Source organism: Lepisma saccharinum, chromosome 3 (genome assembly GCF_977018435.1).
Source record: "Lepisma saccharinum chromosome 3, izLepSacc3.1, whole genome shotgun sequence".
Classification (NCBI taxonomy): domain Eukaryota; kingdom Metazoa; phylum Arthropoda; class Insecta; order Zygentoma; family Lepismatidae; genus Lepisma; species Lepisma saccharinum.
Genome location: NC_139231.1, coordinates 75,242,512 through 75,262,525, shown reverse-complemented (window position 1 = coordinate 75,262,525; position 20,014 = coordinate 75,242,512). Strand labels below are relative to the sequence as shown.

Genomic DNA, 20,014 nt, shown 5'->3' with positions numbered 1-20,014 from the left:
TAGATGAGGTACTCCCCCAAGCATGCTTTCAAGGAGTTCCTTCGTAGTAATGCTATGCTAGTTGATGTACAGCACACAAACCAGTCTCTCATATGAACAGTACAATATGTTTGCCTGAATGTGCAGTGTCTTCTTCCCAAATGTCTGCGTTCTCTGTGCACAATGATGCTATCACTGAAGACTTTTCATTCTTCTTCACTTTCTTGAATCAGTCTCGCAGTAAGAAAATTTTAAAAAGGGCACTTAAGGAAGGGTGACTTTCTAACCTGGTTGCCATAAATCTTACTCCATTTTTTTTCCAGGTGTTTACATTATAGATGTCTCATCAAATGGAAATATAAGACATGAGTGGACAAGAAATGGTCCAGTGTTGTTTAGATGGTGTCATACACACCCGTAGTAAGGTTTAAGAATAACTTTTACGACAGCATCATTCTTCATTGTGCTGGCAATCCCCAACCTTCCTATTTTAACCTACCAAACATACCATTTGGTTGGTGAAGGTAAAGTTACTCATATTGCACTGTGACATGAAAGGGATGTGATCAGTAGGGGCACATATTTTTGGTAAATAAAAAAGCAAAATTTCGGTATAAAAACAGAGTCGATTTCGGGTTCAAAAGCGGTAAATAAAATAAAATTTCGGTGTTATAGCGGTGAATAATCACATCAAAAGTGATATAAAAAAAGACATTTTGGTTTTAAAATTGTGAATACTAAATTTGATTTTAAAACTGCACTTATTACACAAAATAAACTTATCCCTTCTAATAGCACATGTATGTAGTTACCAGAGTATTATGTTTATTCCTGTGTCAAGGGGTCCATTTTAGCTTCTCAAATATTTACAGCAGAATTAATCATTTTTCCGTGACTTGCATAGCTCACAGGATACTTCAGACTACAGAAAGTGTCACGTCGGTATATAAACGGTAAATTTCGTGTTTAAGAGTATATTTCGCATTTTGCAGTTCATTTCACATTATTTCGTGACAAAAGAGAGTAGAAAAATGCACCTCACACCTTTCAGAAACATGAAAAATGAACATTGCAGCATGTTATTTCATATTTCGTGTTCTCGTCAAAAACGAAATTTGCATGCCTCTAGTGATCAGTACCATGCTCCAGCAGCCTCTATCCCCCCCCCTGACCACTTCCGAATTTATGAGGGGCTGGGTGAACTCCAAAACTGCTTACGCAGGGAGATGGTTAGAAAAATTCTAAATTTGGATCAATCCCCCCCAGGGAATCAAATCAGTTTCTCATTTGGCAGTTAAAGCGAGCCGACTCACTGTGGCTCAGATTCCATTTGGTGAACCATTTTTAACATTTTAAATCCTTGGAAAGGTCTTGGGAAGCAACAAAATTTCAGAACAAGAACCACTCATAAGTACCCATTTTCATTTTGTAATGAATATATAGGGACTGTAATACAAAGGTCCAAATACAGTGGAACCTCAATTTTACATTTTCCCATATTATATCGGGTGTTTCATAAATAATTGAGGAGTTACAAAAATTTATTGCAAGTAAAGTATTGAACTTATATTAATGAAACGAGGAACTCAAAACAGTTTATTTTTGACACCTACAAATGTTCAATGTGTGCACCTAGTCTACTTCTTGCAACACTCCCATCAACATGGGTCTGTCGATAGTGTCTATTGCTGTGACGATACGCTCCCTTAGGGCTGCGATATCATGCGGGATCGGTGAGATGAATACTCTGTCGTTGATGAAACCCCACAAAAAGAAGTTGCATGGTGTAAGATCCGGTGATCTTGAAGACCAAAACATTGCACAAAACACTGAGAGTGATGTGAAGGACGTGGGTGATTTGAGTGTCGCCTAGCGGCAGGGATGTGAACTCTCAGCTTAACAAAACATGCACGCACAAACTGTTTGCGTTCCTCGATCATTCTGGACTGGTTTCATTAACGTAAGTTCAATAGTTTACTTGCAATAAATTTTTGTAACCCCTCAATTATTTATGCAACACCCAGTACATTCAGTATTAATGGTCCAATAGAGCAAAATGCTAAAAAAAAAATCCTCGATTTCTTAGTGCATTTACCTATCCCCTGTAAAACATGAAATCGAGGTTCCACAGTACTGTGTCTGTACACCATGACATGTGAGCATGATGTGAAAAACAAATGTGTGTGAAAATAACTGTCAGAAGTGTTAGATTATGTCTTGAAAATGTCTTTAAAATTAAGGATGACACTTTTTGAGCAGTGTAGTTTCAACAAGCAGCTAGAAAATTCCATTTGTAATTCAATGAATTTCGTCTAAATATTTTTGCAATATCTGAAGAAATTAAAATCCACGACATTAAATTGGATGGGGGTGGGGGGCATGCTAATGTAAAACTTTAATTCATCACACACAATACTTAATTTCAGAGATGCCTGCTATAACACTTGTTTCCTTCTGATTGTAAGAGATAGAGTTACGAACAGTAACATTGAAACATGTTCATGGACAGCCTGATTAAAAATTCCCTCTTCGAGGGAGGTTGTTGTACCACAAATCATATCTTTTATGAACATCATGGATTTTCAAGCAGTGATAAATGATCGATCTCTGCATTTTGTTTACCGTCTCTCAAATATTAGTAGCTTACACAAAGTTACAGTCACCAAGCACAGGAGAGTAAATCAACTTAACAGTGGATTGAACAACTTGCTCATAGATTGAACAAATTGCTCGTAAGATTTTGCTACAAATCAGCATATATGACTCATGAAAGCAGCATTATGTACACAATATGCCACCAAACTCCAAGAACATGCAGCTATAACAGCCACAGTGCAATTTAAGCTCATGTGGTCAAGAAGAATGTGGGTTAAGATTCAAGCGACATGCACCACAGCCACCCAGCCTATTACCGTTGCATTACTAAGGGTACTCCATGGACACAAGCTCAATTCCTTCAGCAGCTCAAAATTTGCTTCCTAGAAATTTATTTAGAATGGAAAAAGAGTTCTTGTAAAAGGGAACAGTTGATTTATGTTCATGGCATAAACACTGTTAAAATTCACTTACTTGTAAAAAAAATAGTTCAGTGTTCATCGTGAAAAATGTTTTAATCATCTATCGATTCTGCTGACACTGTCACTATTCACAATTTGCTGTTTATATGGTCATGGAATTTAGATTATAATTTATCTGTTATACAAACCTACAATTAACTGAACAATCAGTGTTCTAATTTCACTAGGGCTGAAAAATGAGACCGGGAAGATTGTCTGTTCTGCATGACATGTAAAAGTTGGGAACCTTCCACAGTAATTATAATATTAAAAATTGCAAGTTGCAGTCTTACCATGCAATACTGGTACAGAGCTACTGAAAATTTGGTATTTACATAATTCTCACGAGTATTCAGACTTGCACAAAATTTGAGAGAATTTATTTCAATATCGATGATACTGGCCAATATGTGAGACAAAGGCAAACAATTAAGAATGGAGACAGTGTCACCAAATTCAACAGACAAAATATTTGTCACATGGAAACACAGAATTTTTGTGAGAGAAGTAAGTGAAACAGTTAACGTCTTTCCCCATGTATATACACCAGCAAGTAACATATTCCTACTGGTTCGCTGCTACAAGCAATACATACCATCCCATGAATCACTCCTCAATCTCTTGGCCGCATTGGAGATCTTTTTATCGGCTTCTGTGGCACACCGCCTTCGCCCAAGACTTTCGTCCCCTGGGTCACCCCACCAGGGCTTTGGAACTGGGCAAGGTTTTGAACTTGGGGCTGCACGAGAGCCTCCAGTGGTACGATCTGAAGACCAAACCATGATTACAGTTATAACTAAGGAACAGTACTTTCAATACTTAATTTACGACGTGATGCGGATAAAATGGTTTGGCTTTTGCAGAGTTGTTGAGGCTACTAAATAATATCAGGGCCAATCTCCAAGAGTATCTTGCTTTTTCTTTACAAAAGCAAAAAATTAAGTGAGATTTAGAGAAAACAGAAAAAAAGAAGAAAAAATATTGTCCAATTCTTTTTTGGGCCAAGCCACTTTAGTGTAAGCAATTTTACAAATTATGATTAAAGCTCATGATTATTTTTCTTGGTTCCATGGAAACTTGTTTTTACTTTTTATAAAATTTTGATAAATGTTGGTAAATAAAAGGGGGCCAGGTATATGTGTGTGCATGTGTACACACCAACAAAAGTTAAACATGAGCCTTATTCATACAATATGAATACAATGTCAAGGAAACATTTCAATAATGATGAAAGTAGCAAGAGAGTACAGAATGTGAATTCTATGGAAGAAGGCTGGAAATATGTTTTTATGCTTGAAGAATGATTGTGAACATTTTCATTCACAAAGAAATAAGAAAATATGATTTTAATGTTCATGGCTGAAAAGTCACAGATCATGTGGTAGTTCTCTTAAAAGTTATCTACAAACTGATCTCTGTAACCAACTAAAGATTTTTGAGAAGTAACATTGCTAAAAGTATGTAAAGTCTTCCAGCAACATTACCTCTCGAAGACCTGACCTGTTTTAAGAAATTGCTTAGTTTGTAAAAAGAGAGAACTACATCACATACTGTCAGAAAAGCCTCACGTATTGGTTACCACCTAATACAGCAGTCCTGGAAAAAAATGATTTGAAAGTTACATTTATTGACAGTCAGAAAAACTTTCCAATATATGCTCACCTGTACAAACGTATTCAAGAATCTTAAAACCACATATACACAGCACATGAGAACACAGAAGGCTAATAGTAAGCACCTGCTGCCTTAGGTAGTTCTTGCCTAAATCTATCTTAATTGTTGTGCACGTTCATATGCTGTGGTGTTATTTCATCTGCTAAAACACACATAATATAACTGTGTATCTCTCAGTATGTGATGCTATGTCTTGAACAAGACAACCACATTTAACTACTTACTATGCTTTTTGCTTTGAGAAGTTTCCCCAAATGATAATGCTCTTCTAGAAGAGTCTGCTGAGCTTCTAGATTTCTTCTTAGAACATTTAGGGCATGCCCATTTGCCTCGTGGGACTCTCTTCATTGGTGGATCGATACACTCCATGTGAAAAACTCTAGGGCATATATCACAGCATATCACATGACCAGCTTTCCCACATTTGTCACAGGTATCATTATGCACAGACTCAGCTTCACTGAAATTGAAGAAAGAAAACGGAAAACATTACCAGAAACTGAAGACATAAAATGGCAGACATCACATAGCAAAACGACACCTCTTTGGTAAAAGCATAAATTTATTTTGTGGCAACACAGCATTGGGTTGCACAATATATCTTCAATACAATAATTACAATCTTTATTTATCATGGTACAACACATTAAAACTTAAAAATCAATCTCCCCCAGCCAACAATCCAAACATATAAGTACTTACCAACACTGCAAGACTGCAATGACATCTTCCTACAGACACAGTGAGTAGCGCCAGCGGAACTTTAACCGCGTCCCTTCTGTCACCGCTCGACCAGCCCTGATGATGATTCAGAGATGGAATCGAAAGCTCGGAAGAACTGCTAAAGTGTCTTTTATCATGCTGTTTGTGTGCTTTTTAGTGTTTTTCACAAATATGTTGCCGGCATGTGACGTAAGAAGTTTTCTACTGACAATAATTAAAGTTTACGGTTCCAAAGGTGTATACCATCTGAATGGTTGAGGAGGTGGAAGAACCAAGAGGCGCAAGACTTCTTAAAAAAACCTTGGCCCATCTGGTTGTGGATGGTAGTACCTTGTAAGGCCCCCTTCCCAGGGTAACTACGAAGATCTCAACAGCAGAAGAGGTGGAGAAGGAATCCTTTGGTACGGCTCAGATGGTGGAAGAGGCAACCCATACCTCCACAGGGTGATCATGGAGGAACCCCTGATTTGCGGTGAAGAGGGATCTTCAAAGGCTAAGGGAAGGAAAACCCTGAGAGAAAACCTAGGTCAGTCTGCTGGCCTTGAGATGACAACCCCATCAGCAGACTAAGATGCTGAGGGTTGATAACCCACACATCTTAAATGAAAGTATCAAAGAAACTAAAAAGAATGTAGAAAACATACCTGAATGAAAAATGAACCGTAAATTTATTAGAATGAACAACAAATCCAGTGTACTAACCAACTACCTAGCTGGCCTCCATGGCAGAGTGGTTAGCACAGTATGCTACAACACCAGGGGTCTCAGCTTTGAATCTTGGCCTGAACGTGGGTGTTCTCTGTAAGTGTCCCTTCATCAGTCTCATCATATCATCACTCATTCTCATCTTCGCAATTAGCCAAAAATTACAGAAATGCGAAGTAAAATAAACCAAATCAATCAATCAAACCAACAATGCTAATGCACCCCCAGGAATTCTATACTACTTTTTGCTTCATTTCATTTAGTATTTCTATTTCTTCAAGTACAATTAACACTTTACGCTAAAATGTGAAATAACTATAATCACTGCAAGTACAACAACCATATTTAATATTCCAACTTTTCCAGATTTTTGTATATTTCCATAAAATCCCTTATTTTACCAGGACTTGCAGGCCAGTGGACACCCTGAATTTAGGCTACAGAAATAATTCCATTCAATTAGACAATCTGATTCTTGCTATTCATTAATTTCTAGACATTCTTGCCAAGTATCAAAATTTATTCCAAACCACAAGGTTTTTAAATGAAATGCAAAAGCCATGAATGAATAAAATGTCTGACACTTACATTAACCACAAACTGTAGAAAGATCTGGACTATATCAGAGGAGTCTATGGCTAGAATGAATCTTCTCCTATTTATTATTTTGATTGATTTGTTGTTTTAAGTCCACTTTATGCACAGTAAGGCTAATCGGGGCTGGACCTACAGTTTAAAGTGGGATCCGAACCACTTGTGCCTCCACCGGGTATCGAACCCGGGACCCCTTGATTACAAGTCAACGACTCTACCCCTGTGCCATCAGGGAGGCCATTTATTATTTTGAGATCCAAAGGTGTGGTGGATCCTATCAAAGTGCTAGAAGATTAATATGGAAAAGGGATAAAATGCAATAAGGTAATATATAACACATACTATGTGCCAATAATTACGTATGGAGCAGAGACTTGGACAATGACGGAGAGAGATAAAAGAAAGATATGGGGCAATAGAGATGAAATTTCTAAGGAGTATATTGGGGAAAACTAGAAGGGATAGAATAAGGAATGAGGAGATCCGACAGACAGTGGAGGTGGTGAAACTTCAGGACAGAATAGATAGGCACAGATGAGATGGTTGGTAGGACACATGAAGAGGATGGATGCAGAATGACTGCCAGTTACAGCTTACAATGCACAAGGAGTGGAAGTAAGGCCAAAGGGGAGACCAAGATGTTGGTGGAAAAAGAAGATAGTGGAGAATGTTAGGAGAAGAGGACGAGATTGGAACACGTTAGAAAGAGTGGAGAGGCTTGACTTCTATGCTGACCCAGCCAGAGGCAGGAAACAGCGAAGGATGATGATGATGATGGAAGTGATTTTATACATCACATTACTTCTCAAAGGATACAGGTTTGAGTCCTGACTTGGGTGTTTCTTTGTGAGTGTCCTCAATCAATTTAATCTCATTGTCATTGGGATTCCCCAAAAATAATAGAGAAGCAACGTTAAATAAGAAAAATATTAACACACTGCACTTCTATAATAAATAAATTCTATGTAAAGCTACACCATGCAATAGAAAGTGAGAAGAGTGGTATTTTTACCTTTCTTCCTCTTCGCCTGATGTCTCCTCTTCTGCTTCTTCTTCATCTGATCCCTCTTCATCTGATTCTTCTGAGAACAATCTTCTTGATTTACGTGGAGTTGAGACCTTCTCTCGTGGACGGCAGGAAATACAAAACCAATCTCCTTCCGGCACTTGCTACAAGTGGAAAATGTAAAATTGAAATGATACAATATAAACTATTGCTACTCCGGCCACTCCTTGTACAGAGATTGCTGAGTGTGAAACTTTTACTTAATTGTTTATTAAATGTTTACAAATGTTTGTTAATTTAATGTTACAAGTTCAATGTACTATGGAGTGTATTTAAAAACATTAATAACAGACAAATATATGATAATGGTAAAATAAAAGAAACGCAATCAGTATGTACTACGTATCATTTGCTCATCTCATTATGGTCACTTAGAAACGTGTCAAAAAAATATAAACTATAAATTAGGGTTAAGCCAATACCAGTTTGGACTGATGCCAATAGTTAGGAGCATGCATTTTTGACGAAAAAACGAAATTTGAAAAAACACATTGTAGTGTTAGTTTTTCATGTTTTTGAAAGGTGTGAGATGCATTTTGTGACCATGTTTTGTCACGAAATAATGCGAAATGAACTGCAAAAAGCGAAATTAACTCTTAAACACGAAATTTGGGGTTTATTCACTGACACTGCACCTTCTGAGGTCTGAATTATCCTGAGAGTTATGCAATTCCCGGAAAATTGATTAATTCTGCTGTTAATATTGGAGAAACAAAAATTTACTCATTTACACAGAAATAAACTTAATACTCGGATAACTACATAAATGGGCTATTAGAAGTGAAATGTTAATTCTGTGGAATAAGTGTAGTTTTTAAATCAAATTTAGGATTATATTCACAATTTTAAAACCAAAATGTATTTTTATATACCACTTTTGATCCAATTTTTCACTGCTATAACACCGATATTTTATTTTATTTACCGCTTTTGAACCTGAAATTGACTGTTTTTATACCGATATTTTGCTTTTTTATTTACCAAAAATATGTGCCTCTTCCAATAGTCTTTACCAAATCTCAGTAATACTGATGCAGATACTTGAATTCAATTAAGAATTCAAAGTTGTTCAGAATACTTATAAATTTTAATGTAATTTTTTTACATTGTAACTGTCCTATAGCAAACCCAAAATTTAGCTTTAAAATATTCATACTTTAACAAGACTAATCCATTTCATGTTGTTGAAATTTTAAGAAAACCCATGCATTTTGCATAATTTCCAGGATATTAAAACTGTGAAAGTGTCACTTGACATTTTTGCGGACCCTGTGAGAGTTCCACAGTGTGGGGGAAAATCTGCAGGTATCAGCCAAAACCAATACATCGATATCAGCTAAGCCCTACTGTAAATCAAAGTATTTCATGTATAGGCACCACAGCACCAACTGGCCTAAAACTAACTTTTCACCTTGACTTGCACCTTTTCCCCTCCACAGACTTATACATCATTATTATCTTGCTTGGAAGGATATGACAGATTTCCAAAGGAAGTGTAATCTCGGCAGCAGGGACTGGATTAGGAAGTCTCTACTGTATTTTTAAAGTTTAGCACGGATATATCAATTATTGAGGGAAGTACAGCATTACAGCATTCAATACACTTCTTTTTTTTTTTACTTACAGTTAGGTTTGGTTTCAGGCAATACATGTGGTGACCTTTGTTGCACCCATCACAGAGTAGCATCTTCTCTCCATCTCCCTTGCGCCTGCAGATTCTGCAGCGAGCGTTCAATGAGGACTTGGACCAGGCTATAGTGTTATCTGAAAGACAAATGCAAGATATACTTTAATGCCACTTACTGAAAATTTACATTTAAAAAATGTAGATAATAAAAGAACTATAGAGTTGATTTACAATGAAGACTCCATACTAGGGCTGAGACGATACAAATACCATTTTAGCAACAACTGCAAAATCCATAACTCTCGACAATATTGTTATTTTTGAACTCTGCAAGATGCCTGGACTCCAGAAAAATATCAGCTGGTATTGGCAAATAAATTCCAACTGATACACTCCCATAAAAATACCACTGGAATCGGTATCGACTCAGCAAGCACCATTTAATCTGGCCCATACTAACCAAGTGTTGAAAAATGGAGGAATAACTGTGACAAACTGGTGCATGCCATTAGAGAGGTTTCCCATCGTTCAAGTGGACTCGTAGTAGATGTAACATCGTCACCATCATCGGTACCTGAAAAAGAAGGAGTGTCGTCAGTATGGATACAAGAATATCAACCAGTAGCCAAAACAAATATCAGACATAGCATTTTCTCCTTAAGCCCTAGAACTTACAGTGAACTAGTATTTATTTTTTGTGAACATATGTGTTTCATATGTGGAAAATGTATACGTGAAAAATATTACTTATGTGTACGTGGCATTGATACTATGGGAAAACATGAAAGCAATGATCCTTGCAATGATCCTTTTTATGACTCATCCAAAATAAAGAAGAAAATCACCATTGCTTTTATACTGCAGTCTCCCAAGGGCATTTTATTTTGACAATTGCAAAATATGAGCACCAGAAGCAAAACCAGGTGCTAAAAGGCCAGCAAGCAAAACTGTAGCTCTTTAGCTTGAGGCTAAGACAAGAATAAATATCTTAAACACACAAGAGTAGTGCAAGGAGGAAATGCACACAAAGTTCAATATAATATAATTACTGCTTTCTTCAGAAACATTCACATGCTACAAATAATCACACACTTCACAATATTAGAACGGGCACAGAGACCGATGAGAAAACCATGTTATTTACAGGGAAACTATTGGCAGAAGGCATTTGCCTCCACAAGAATCCTAAATCTAACAATAAAGCATCGATTAGTATAAGAGTAAATACAGATCCCCACATTTTGATGTCTAAAATTGTGCAAGTTTGATAAAGCGTTTCCGGCTGGGTTAATCATGGCTAGATATACAGTTTGACATAGGATCCAAACCATTCTACATGTGTGTACTCTGAACTGAATCCACGGCACTTTGATTACAGTACATAAGCATGGTAAACCTGACATCTAAGAATAAGTGATCACCCCTTACACAAATGAATGAATGAATTAAAATTTTTGGATGCATCTGCACTTCAGGCCATTTTCACAGCTCAATATATTCGGGGAAATATCCCCTAACTAAAATTCTGACTTACACAAGACTTCTAAAACTAGTAGTAGGAAATTGCCAATTAACAGTAAATGCAGATCCCATCCAATCAGACATGTAATTTGAACCTAATACGTGGCAGTTAAAGGCAGTCATCCACTTCCTCTACCCACAAGAGAGGGTTGTTAATCCATCACAAATTTTCACTGCATGTCTTGCAATTTTAGATGGGGAATTCAAGTTATTACTTCTGTCCCGTTGCTAGAATTCTTCTATGTTTTTTTTTATTATCCAAAAAGTTGATTGGGTAGTTGTCTTACTCACACTTGAATTTCACTCTTCCCTTAGGCTTTAATACTTTTTATGTTTTCACATTTTACATTTCCTATTTTCGGGCCCTCTGTATATAAAAACAGAGTTGTTACCTGCTGTATGAGTATGACATACATAAGGTACGATTTATGCTTTGTTATTATGTGCAATTACTGTAAGTACACTCAACATCTGAGTACATACATTCTCCACACTGAACACCATGTATGTGATATTAATAAAATTATAACTTTTACTTACGATCTTCAGCATTGTCCTTTTCTTTCTTCTTTGATTGAGCTTTAACTCTTTTCTGATTTTCCTTTTCATCTTCACCTGCAACAGGAACATTAATTAATTCAAACATAACTAGTTTCATGAATAAAAGGGCACACCTAACTGATGTTAAATCTAGGCTGAAACTAGCTATACAACAAATTTTTTGGGACTCTTCCCTTTAAATTTCTCTATTTACTAACACTCCAAGCTACTTTCTATTTCTCATTTTCTATTCTTCGACACAATACAAACAATCTTAAATTTACATAGAAATTGTAACAATTTAATAAGGTTGGAAATTGAAAAAATTTAAAGGTAGTTCAGCATAATCATATCTCTTAAATTATAACTTTTTCTTTATTGAAACTATCATATTAACTTAATACCATTCCTTTAAAATATGCATAATTTCACATTTCCCAAAATCCATTTCTTCCCATGATGCACTTGCCAAAATAATGAAAATTATCCATTTTCAGTATCTTTAGATGCTGCAAAAGTACTGTATGGTATTTTTGCGGACTGAACTCTAGAAGGTATCGTTCAGTATTGATACTAAATCTGAATCAATACTTTCTCAGACCATTACATTAACACCAACTAAGCCATAATTATATCATTACTAGCTGGTTGCCCAGGTATTTATTTATCCCAATCTTCTATTGCCAGGTGTGCCGGTTAATAATTCTTAATATCGTTGCTGGATGGTGCTGGAAGCAAAGGTTGGTGCACAGTCTCAACCGTGACACCAGTGTGTTGCCAGGACATTACCTGTCAAAACACCGTGGATGTGCAAAAAAGTGTGAGTGATCATGATATTGGGTTTATGTGGGAAACATGTTGACCTTCAAAAGCGCTGCACTTCCGGCTTTTCTTGTAAAAAAAAACAAGTGAAATCCATCGTATCCTTGTGGAAACGTACGGTGACAATGTCCTAACGCAAGACGTGTGTGTTCGTTGGTTTTGATGATTCAAAACGAATTATTAACCGGCACACCTGGTAGACAGGAAAATAATGAATTCTAACTATAGTGTGAAGTGAACGTGGAGTTGAACGACATTCATCTTAGCGACCCCGAAAACTATGGACTCCACACTAATATCGGCCTTTTTCATGTCACCCCCTTCCCCCAGGGGTTCCATGGGTGTCTTGGAGTTGAATGGCATTGTAAGTGTCACTATTCATCGTAGCGACCCCGAAAACTATGGATTAAACACTAATATTGGTCCTTTTCTGTTATTTTTACATGTCACCCCCTTCCCACCCCCACCCTAGGGGTGCCAGGGGTATCTTACGTAACAGTATTTATTTCAAGGTTGCAATTGATATGCGTGCCAAGTTTGGTTGAAATCGTTCCAGGCGTTCGAGAGTTATGCCGGAACAAACACACACACATATCCATTTTTATATATTAGAAGAAAGATTATGTCAAAGGTACTTAAAATAGTATATCTGTGTCCATTAAATACAACTCAAAATTTTTATTAATCTCAAAAACTTGACATTTTCTCTTTAAATGTGGAGTTAAATCATCCCACAAAATTACATCACTCTAATAACTAACTTCAAATACTAATAATTAGAGGCACATATTTTTGGTAAATAAAAAAAAAAGCAAAAATTTTGATACAAAAATAGTCAATTTTGGGTTCAAAAGCAGTAAAAATAAAATAAATTTCAGTGTTATAGCGGTGAAAAATCAGATCAAAAGCAGTCTATAAAATGGCTTTTTACAAGGGGGAGACGACACTACCACTGTGCCATCGGGAAGGCCCTTTCAAAAACATGAAAAATTGACATTACAATGTGACATTGACATTACCTGAGTGAATTTCATCATTATAATGTGTTATTTTTCATTTCGTGTTTCCGTCAAAAATAAAATATGCATGCCTCTACTACTAAAAATAAAAGTAACAGGCTTAAACCGGTGAAAAATAGCTGATTTCCAGCCGGTTGACAAAGGAAATGTGTCTGCACCTTGCAGGCTATGCAATTAGGTCTAGCTTATTCTAATGAATTGGCAACACTTTTAGGACACACTTGTTACTTGCATACAGAAGATATTAAATTGTAAGTTTACTCTAAATGGAGAAAAAAAACCTCATGCTCCTCCATGTTTTCCATAAATGTAAGTTGACTTCGTTGTTTCTAATATGTCAAATTTCATGTGAACCCCCTTCCTGCCCGGTATATATGTGTGACCTTACTATGCTGGGCTGACATACATGTTCTACGTCTATCAGAATGAAGTTAACAAATAAATACACACGTTTTCAGAGAAATTCCATGGCAAAAAAGAGGACTCTTAAGTTTCGTTTTTAGATAGTGTGTAATAAATCTCAATAGTACCTTTATGTGACATTTTCATCCATAAGTTTCAACAAAATTAGAAGACGATTGACCCACAAACCAAATTTGCTGGGTTGAAAAGTTTATATAAATACGTCCTCACCACTACCTGAGAATTATTTCCTGTATTTCCTCCCCATTAAAACTGGTACACCACTCTTTCCTTTGGCTATGAGCCTGTATACATTTTGTCACTGATATGAAAGTCCCCCAACGTACACTGAAAGAAAATACAAATTGCTTACCTAATGGTTTCTGGAAGTACCTGGGTTCAATACTCTGTGCCACTTGTAATATAGCACAGGCCAGATCTTTGACAACTGGTTTCACAGCAAAAGCATCTTGAGGTAGCAACTGGGCAGATGGATCACTGTAACTCATGCCCGAGTCAACACTAGCATCGTCTGGAGTGCCAGGACGGCTACCTTTACCTGGAATGGAAACACAGCAATAACCAATTACAAGCACAGCAATAACCAATTACAGGCTAATTTAAATTAGACCAATGTTAAAATTACCAAATTACAAGCACAGCAATAACCAATTACAGGCTAATTTAAATTAGACCAATGTTAAAACTACCAAATTACCCCCTTAGTGCAACAACCAATTTTATCAAATCAATTTAAGATAAAATTTTCAAACCATCCTGTAATGTTTCATGTTACTACAACGGAACTTTCAAACTACATATGCAATCAACAAACTGAGGTGACGGGATGTAAGCTATTGAGAAAATGACCCAACTTGAGTGGCATGCAAGCAACAGGCAACACGTGCAGGTAGGTTATTTTCCAGAAGACAAGTGTTGCTTGTGGCTTTTTACTTCGGTCTGAAAGCTACCGAACTAGTAGGGCTGGGCAGAGACCACTTTATACTCTTGCAAGGTTTCCATTAATTCAAAAGCAAATTACCTGGCCTTTTCAGGTAATCAAATAATAAACAATAAACCATTTCTGTAATGCTTTCATACATAAATGTTAAGCCTTCAACTTTGCATGTCAATCACATGAAGAAAAATCTAACAACATATTCAGCTGGTATTCCTAACTTTTCCAGGATTTCAAGGCCACTGGGAAGCTTGTCTTAACTGGTTCCCACTAACAATTTAAAGCTGTTTGAAATATTTATAAATGTTATAAATGTTACAGTTGCAGTAGATTTGATTTGATTTAGTTTATTTTTACTTCGCGTTTTGTGCCTCTTGGCTAATTTGCGAAGATGGGGATGAGTGATGAAATGATGAAATTGATGAATGGACATTCACAAACAACCAAGCCCGACCGGGATTCGAACCCGGGACCCTTGGCGTCGCAGCACGATGTGCTAACCACTCGGCCACAGTTGCAGTAGAGATTCCACTACTACTATACCTTACTTAATAAGAGTTTTGCTTTAAAATATTTACATATTAGATAATAAGAATATTAAAGCACCTTGTGGCGATCTTACTTGAACTTACTTATTTTTCAGAACATACATTGTACAAATCGTCCACAATCTTCCACATTGCGTAAATCATATCCTACTTCCCCAGTGCTGCGAAAGAAAAGATTTAGCTCCCGAATTGATCACCATATGGCAGCACCAGGTGCGGCATGAATGTAACAGGCCATCTACTGGATGACCTCACCCTCGCTTTGCACACAGACGTCGCTGTCTCACTCGCTTTGCCAGTGCACAATTTGGAGTTGATTGGAGCAGGTACGCCGAGCAAGGCAGTACACGCAGGAATCATGAAGCGAACATCGTTTGAATAACAGCCGTATTTGAACAGTGTTGCGTTGCGAAGGAATACGAGTTATGGAAGGGCTTATCTGTACATGCACTAATATGGATACTTATTGGAATGATGGAGGACTATGGTTTGCCGAGAATTAATGAACACTCCGTTAAGAAGAAACTTTGAGTTGGTTGAACACGTCGAACTTGGGAACCGGAAGACGTACCTTCTACACCACGTGGAAAACTGAACCAGTCTGTAAAAGTATGCTGCTGATGGACCTATTGTACAGCACAAATGACGTTGCTAGAAAAGACTAGTAAGCAGGTATAGGTGATGAATTTATTATCAACCAAAATTGACAAGTGCATGTTTGACGAATTTTGTACCAACACCCCCCTTTTGGCTTTAATTGCCAAGTGTGGCTCAAAAAACGTAAAAGTGCAATTAATGATTTTGACTGTGTACATGTTGGTTTGAAGAGTTAAATGACTCAGACTATGTTTGCGTAACTTATTTTGAGGTCAGATTGCGTTTTGTGAATTATGAGCAATTGTGACAAGTTGTTGAGGACGTGAAGTTAACAGTGATGTAAAATGGACAAAATTGATGAATTAAGATTTATATTTGTGGCAGCACACAATAGTGAACTGTAACTTAATATAACAATCGTCACAATTGCAACTTCCCTGCGTCCTTTTTACAATCTGTAAAATTCCCTCACGAGCATCTCGCATCAATTTTATATTTCACATTATTGTTAAACGTAAAGTAATATATATTCCTTTCTGCTCACCAATTATGCCATTACAATAATGACGGCGCATAGCCACAATGTTTAGATTGACCCATTTGCATTTATTCTTACTTTTGCTGGTCAGAACAAGTGTTGGGTCGTGTAAATACATTATTGATATAAAATGAAATTAATGAATGCTACGTTAAGAAATTATTAAATCATATTATTGTTGTTGTTGATCAAACATAATCAGCTACCTTGCTAAAGAATACTCTTTGATGTGTAAATCAGTTAAAAATTGCCGATATATAAATACGTACAAAGACATGAGAAAGCACCTCAATTAAAATGATTCTTGGGTGAATCTATTATTCTCTGTAAGGTTAAATTTTCATGAATAAACCATTTGTTGTTAATGTTTACGGTGATTCTTGAATATCATTTATTAACCGAAACTCATCAATTGCCAAAAGCAAGAACCATAAAAAAAGGGTGGTATCAATTTTGTTCTTTGGTGATGGTTCAGTAGTTAGTTGCATTTTGTAGTTAGCTAGTGTTAATGCATCTTCGAAAAGTGGATAAAGAATTGAATGACCTTTTTGTGCTTGTCTTCCACGAGATTGGGACGTTTCCCATGTTGTAGTCTATTTTGCAGGTCGGCATTAACAGAGTTTGATATTGAAGTGTTGGCCCTTAGACAAAGTTCGTAGCGAGCTTTGAGGCATCATACTACAGTACGGCACTAACCTCCAACAAAGTAATTTGTGCCTTCTGCTATATCTAAATTAAAATACATCCTGACCTCTTGATTATATTTTTGTAGCTTCTTAAATTTGTAGCATAGAGCAGAACGTTACAAGCCACAATTATTCACGAAATACACTTTTGCCACACAATTCTGGCATTTACTGTACAATAGAAATTGCATAATTTCCAGGATACCAAGACTGAATGAAAAGTGTCATGCAGCATTGTGTGGATCCTGCAAAACAGGTGGATAGAATTCAAACTGATACTTTTTGATGCAGATGCCACTGGAAACTGGCATCAGACAATATCCATTCTGACTGCCCAGAAAAAGATTCCCCTACCTCCCACTCATTTTTCTCTTCCTACTGTCGCTAGTTTGTGGAGAATCTTTGTTACTTACCATCACTCTTCATCAGTTTCTTTATAGTGCTGCTAGAATCTGATGACACCACCTGTAAAAAATAAGAAATATCGCTATAGTTTCACCTTCAGTATGTACTCATCATAGAAACAAACTTACCATATTTACACATGTATAATGCACGTGCGTGTATAATGTGCACCCTGGTTTTTGATGGTGAAAATGGCTTTCTTAATTATAGGTTGTAAAGCTGTTGCTATGCCAATCAAGGGGGGAAAAAACATCATTCCTATTCAATGAGTCACCTGTTTCTATCTGTACCAAGAGAAGAATACTATCTTGTGCATACATTGAGTCACCAACCGATGCCACCTCCACCTCTCCCTCCACAGTGTTTAGAATACCAGCTTTCACTTCTGTAACAACCTTGTTTATTCTGTAGTAGAAGAAAGCGAGATCAAAATTACATTATAGATTTGCAGCACCCAGGAAGTTATTTTGTATTATTTCTTGCCTGACAAATACCGCTTGATATTCATCCCGGACATGAGGTGCATGCTCGAATTCTGTTGGAACGGCGCCACTTTTCTCTGTCACAAAATGTTCAGTTTCAAAGTGAAAAATCATGGGGAATGGCCATTTCACTTCATAGTGTTTTTTTAAATAAATTATTACTACTACAGAAATCCAACCTGGCAATTTGTATTTGCGCCTGTTGATACGCATGTGTTATATGCAGTGACATAGTGAAAATATGCTTGACTTCATGTTGGCTATCCAGATTATTCATGCATAATCCGCACCACAGTTTTCGGGGCCAAATTTTTTGGAAAAATGTGCACATTATACATGAGTAAATATGCTATTCTAAAAACAATAATGAATTTTAACATTGCAACACAACTTCAAGATTGCCACTCTAGTGTCAAAATAAATTTTAAGCCTGATTTGTTCTTGAGTGTAGCCATCTGTACTTTGTTTTATTAGTTATTCACACTAAAAACATAAAACTATAAAATATTGAAGTGATTTTATTTATTTATTAAAATTATAATAATAATAACCCGTGGCACAACAGTAAAAGATTAGGATCCAATTGATTTCATAGTATTCCTATTGATTTTTATGACGAGATGTAATGTAAATGGGTGTGCATGTTTAGATGACATCTTTTTGTTAAACCATTTTATGTTAAGTGCAAGGATGAGGATAAGAAACACATGGTCTTGAATTTCAGAAGTAAGACTGTGAATGAAATAGTCAGTGAGTTCGGGCACCAAAGTAGCTACTACAGTGGAACCCCGATTTTACATTTTCCCGCATTATACATCAATCTTGATGGTCCCAACATACAAAAAAAGTAGTCAAACTCAGATTTTACATTTTTCAGGGGCCCATAAATAAAAAACGTAAAATGCGGGAAAGCATAAGGGAGGGGTGAAACTCAAGTGTCAGTAAGAAATTACTATATAATAGACTTTTTATGGGGTATTTTGTATCAAAAATTATTTAACAACAGGAAGGAAGTATGATAATAAAGTTCTAAGGTCAAAAGCAAGACCTGCTGTTAAAGTCAATGACAGATTAGCGGGACCCACTTTCGAGGGTAGAGACAGTGGATGACTGCTTCTAACTGCCACCTATTAGGTTCAGTTTATGCATCTGATCGTGTGAGATCTCAGTCTACTCTGTAAACTGGTAATTAGTTGCTATTTTTAGAAGTCCTGGGTAATTGGAAGGGGGGTGATGACTTATAGCTGGATGCCAAGCATCTTTATATACTGTAATCAAAGTGTTCTGAAGACGTGCAGAATGGTTCAGATTCCACTTTGAGCTGCATATGTATCCCGTCCCAATCAACCCAAAAGCATAAAGTGAACAAAACAAGCTTTGTCAACGCATTTTTAGAGGTCGCAATAAATTATCAGTGACGCACGAAGGATTTTCGAAAGGAAAAATGGGGTTACGTATACTTTTTATAGTAGTCAGCCCTCCTTTTGCCATCTTTTCCTGCCTTTGACGTTATTTTTCTTTAGAAACACTGACCATAGGGAGGGGGCTTATGACCATCATCACCCCCTTTGGGCACGCCACTGATTGTTATTTACATCCATGTTAATTGACGATTTATTATTGGATTTAGAAGTCTTGCCAAGGGCAAACACCCCTTCCACCAATAGTTTCCCGGTAAATAACATGTTCCTTCTTTTTTTTTTCTTTTGTCTTTCCGTCAACGTTTAATATTGTGTGATATATTTTCAGCACGTGAATGGTACCGAAGAAAAGCGGCAATTATATTATTCTTAGCATCATGTGCATTTTCTTCCCGCACTGCTCTGTGTTCAAGGTGTTTATCAGAAAAAAAAGAGAAAAAAAAAAAAAGGTTTCATTTTCTAACTCCTCGTTTTGTGTCTGGTATGTGTTTCCTAATCGCCAAAACAAAACAACCTTCGGAGAGGAGATTCGAAACAATGTCGTTTTTCTTCCCTTTGGATGAGTCCATAACTCTGGTGCCAGGAGACGAAACATTTGGTGCCGTTTGCCAGCTGCCCGTTGCTCGCAGACACCCCTCACACCAGTTTGTA

The 20,014-nt window shown here is 36.7% G+C and overlaps 1 protein-coding gene across 3 annotated transcripts in view; it reads right to left on the bottom strand.

Annotated features, from left to right (window-relative positions):
• Positions 1 to 20,014, bottom strand: part of Acf (ATP-dependent chromatin assembly factor large subunit) — a 74,335-nt gene that overhangs the window by 5,876 nt on the left and 48,445 nt on the right. For 2 of the 3 annotated variants that reach the window (XM_083118835.1, XM_083118836.1), the window contains exons 16-23: positions 17,469 to 17,520; positions 14,102 to 14,287; positions 11,486 to 11,560; positions 9,885 to 9,998; positions 9,422 to 9,561; positions 7,744 to 7,901; positions 4,934 to 5,169; positions 3,631 to 3,801 (exon numbers count right to left, since the gene is read on the bottom strand). In XM_083118835.1, coding sequence (XP_082974961.1) covers positions 3,631 to 3,801; positions 4,934 to 5,169; positions 7,744 to 7,901; positions 9,422 to 9,561; positions 9,885 to 9,998; positions 11,486 to 11,560; positions 14,102 to 14,287; positions 17,469 to 17,520 — 1,132 coding nt within the window. The remainder of the gene's footprint in view (positions 1 to 3,630; positions 3,802 to 4,933; positions 5,170 to 7,743; positions 7,902 to 9,421; positions 9,562 to 9,884; positions 9,999 to 11,485; positions 11,561 to 14,101; positions 14,288 to 17,468; positions 17,521 to 20,014) is intronic. The other variant, XM_083118837.1, reaches the window with a different exon arrangement.